The sequence below is a fragment of the Hordeum vulgare genome, chromosome 1H (genome assembly GCF_904849725.1).
Source record: "Hordeum vulgare subsp. vulgare chromosome 1H, MorexV3_pseudomolecules_assembly, whole genome shotgun sequence".
NCBI classification, from domain to species: Eukaryota; Viridiplantae; Streptophyta; class Magnoliopsida; order Poales; family Poaceae; genus Hordeum; species Hordeum vulgare.
The window spans coordinates 304,585,770-304,588,815 of record NC_058518.1 but is presented as its reverse complement, the minus strand read 5'-3'; the positions used below and the strand labels follow the sequence as shown (position 1 = coordinate 304,588,815).

The 3,046-nt window shown below is 55.6% G+C and overlaps 1 protein-coding gene across 1 annotated transcript; it reads left to right on the top strand.

Moving 5' to 3' along the window:
- Positions 1 to 414: 414 nt before the first annotated feature.
- LOC123409954 (probable aquaporin TIP3-1) lies at positions 415 to 1,769 on the top strand. Its single transcript, XM_045102828.1, has 3 exons — positions 415 to 677; positions 823 to 1,070; positions 1,170 to 1,769. The coding sequence occupies exons 1-3, from the start codon at positions 524 to 526 to the stop codon at positions 1,557 to 1,559; spliced, it is 792 nt and encodes a 263-aa protein (XP_044958763.1). The 5' UTR covers positions 415 to 523; the 3' UTR covers positions 1,560 to 1,769.
- The last annotated feature ends 1,277 nt before the right edge of the window (positions 1,770 to 3,046 follow it).

Here is a 3,046-nt window from a genome sequence, read left to right as displayed (position 1 = left end):
AGTAAAATTGACTGACATATATAGTGCTCTGCTCTCGCAAAACTTCGTGCGTAAGGCAAGACCGAGCACCGGACCTACCCGCGCCGCAGGTGTCTTGCATGTCCATGACCTGGCAGGTGGTGCGAGGAGCGTGGCCACCGGATAAGATCAACACACGAAGCCGCCGCGGATCACATACGTTACACGTACACGTGCAACATATGGTCGCGCGCGGCGGGTGCACGCACACGCAGGGCTTGGCATGCAGGCACGGGCAACCGAGCCTTCTGACCAGACGTGAGACGTGCCACCGCTCTGGGGCGTCCTCCAGCACACGTGTAGCGCCCGCGCCTCCAGCCGCGGCCACGTCATGAGCCACGCGCGCTCGCGGCGGCCATCCTCACAACTCACGCACACTACTTGTATTAACGCCAGTGCGGCCACACTTGGTCACATTCTCGCCCTCGGCAAGAAGAGTCGAGTTTAGCAGAGAAGAGCGGCTGGCTTGCTTGCTTCCTTTGCTACGTACAGTACGTCGGTCAAGATGAGCACGGCGGCGCGGTCGACGGGGCGGCGGGGGTTCACCATGGGGCGCAGCGAGGACGCGACGCACCCGGACACCATCCGCGCCGCAATCTCCGAGTTCCTCGCCACGGCCATCTTCGTCTTCGCCGCCGAGGGCTCCATCCTCTCCCTCGGTACGGACCCTACCTAGCTACGAGAGCACCCGTCCGTGCATGCATGGCCAGCTTCGTCCACCGTACCATGCATCTATGTGGCCTAGCTTGGTTAAATAATATCGACGGTCTCAAGACGTACGTGTATGCATGTGTGTGCTGGCAGGGAAGCTCTACCATGACATGAGCACGGCGGGCGGGCTGGTGGCCGTGGCGCTGGCACACGCGCTGGCTCTGGCCGTGGCGGTGTCCGTGGCCGTGAACATCTCCGGGGGCCACGTCAACCCGGCCATCACCTTCGGCGCGCTGCTCGGCGGCCGCATCACCCTCGTGCGCGCCCTCTTCTACTGGATCGCGCAGCTCCTCGGCGCCATCGTCGCCTCCCTCCTCCTCCGCCTCACCACCGGAGGCATGGTACTACCATCTCTCTTCGGTCTTCCTTGCGAGCACCATCTATCTAATCATCATCATCGCAGGAGCTAATTAACTGTATTCTTGTGATGGTGTTCGCAGCGGCCGCCCGGTTTCTCCCTGGCGTCGGGGGTGGGGGATTGGCACGCGGTGTTGCTGGAGGCCGTGATGACGTTCGGGCTCATGTACGCCTACTACGCGACGCTGATCGACCCCAAGAGGGGCCACGTGGGCACCATCGGGCCGCTCGCCGTGGGGTTCCTGCTCGGTGCTAACATACTCGCCGGCGGGCCGTTTGATGGCGCCGCGATGAACCCGGCACGGGTCTTCGGGCCGGCGCTCGTCGGGTGGCGGTGGAGGCACCACTGGGTCTACTGGCTCGGGCCCTTCCTCGGCTCCGGCATCGCTGGGCTCCTCTACGAGTACGTCGTCATCCCGTCTACAGAGACCGCCGCCCACGCCCACCAGCCGCTCGCGCCGGAGGACTACTAGCCGCCGCCGATGCAGCTGCTGCTGCTTCAAATCCTTGAAATCCAACACTTGCAGCTATGCTTTATCGCTGTATATGTATGTTTGTTTGTTTGAGTGTGCTGTGTACTTTTGGTTAATAATGGAGGGTCGCTCTGCTGTGCATGGTTGACCCTATGGTATACTTCAGAGATCATGTCTGCTCCGTTTGTGTAATATAAGTTTTGAAGTGCACTATATCTCCAGCTGTTACGGTTTCGTGATGCTGCGTAGGTTAATCGTTGCCTACTGCACTGCTCGTTCTTTTGGGGGGATCCATGCACGATCCATCATATAGCAGAAATTCACCAATAATTTGGCAACAACAATTAAGGGAGTGGCTAACTGCAGGCCGCCTGAATACTGAAACTGGGTCAGTCGATTTGCCAGGATCAATGCCAGCCGTTGGATAGAAAATGATCAATTCCAGCCTTGGTTAGAAAATGATCGGTTCAGGTTGCGTCTTCTTTCCCCATAGAAACAGACACGATCTCCTTCCTCCCACCGCCGGCCCCCGCGAGCCCCTTCCCTCTCGTGAACTCCAAGGAACTTTAAAGCATGTCTAGTAGAGCCCTTAAACCCTAAAAAACAGTGAACTCCAAGGAACTTAGAGCATGTCTAGTAGAGCCCTTAATAACCGTTTTTTATGGGTTGAGCAAAGAAAACTCCAAGGAAGAGCCCTTAAACCCTAAAAAACAGAAATAACTGTCTTTATGAGTTGAGTGAAAAAACGCATAGACTAGAACCCCTTAACCCTTAAATCCTTAAAAAAAATTAAGGATCGGACCTGGAAACCCTCTTTCAACATGTAGAAGTGAGGATTGGGGGACAAAATCTACCCCAACCTTACTTCGATCCGGCCAAGCGCGGGAGGAAAATTTCCCGTCCCCAACCTCCTCCTGCGCCGCCGTCGGCCGCATCTCGGACCGCTGTCGCCGTCCCGTTCCGAGCCGCCTCCGGCCGCATCTCGGCCCGCCGCCGCCGTCCCGCCCCCGAGCTCCTCCACCGCCACCCTGAGCTCTGCTACCTCTTGAGCTTGCGTTGGTTTTTTCCTTAAAGAGGAAAAGGTGATGCAGCACAGTAGCAGTAAGTATTTTTCTCAGTTTTAAAAATCAAGGTATCAATCTAGTAGGAGAATCAAGCCAAGTGTCCAGAATACCTGCGCAAACACAAACAAGCTTGCACCCAACGCTATAAAGGGGTTGTCAATCCCTTCAAGATTGATTGCAAAGTTAGATTTGAAGGCGAAAAGTGCAACAAAGTAAAAGTGTAAGGCTGAAAATATGATGTGAAGTAGACCCAGGGGCCATAGTGTTCGCTAGAGGCTTCTCTCAAAATAGCAAATATTACGGTGGGTGAAAAAATTACTGTCGAGCAATTGATAGAACCGCGCAAAGTCATGACGATATCTAAGGCAACGATCATACATATAGGCATCACGTTCGAGACAAGTAGACCGATACTTTCTCCAT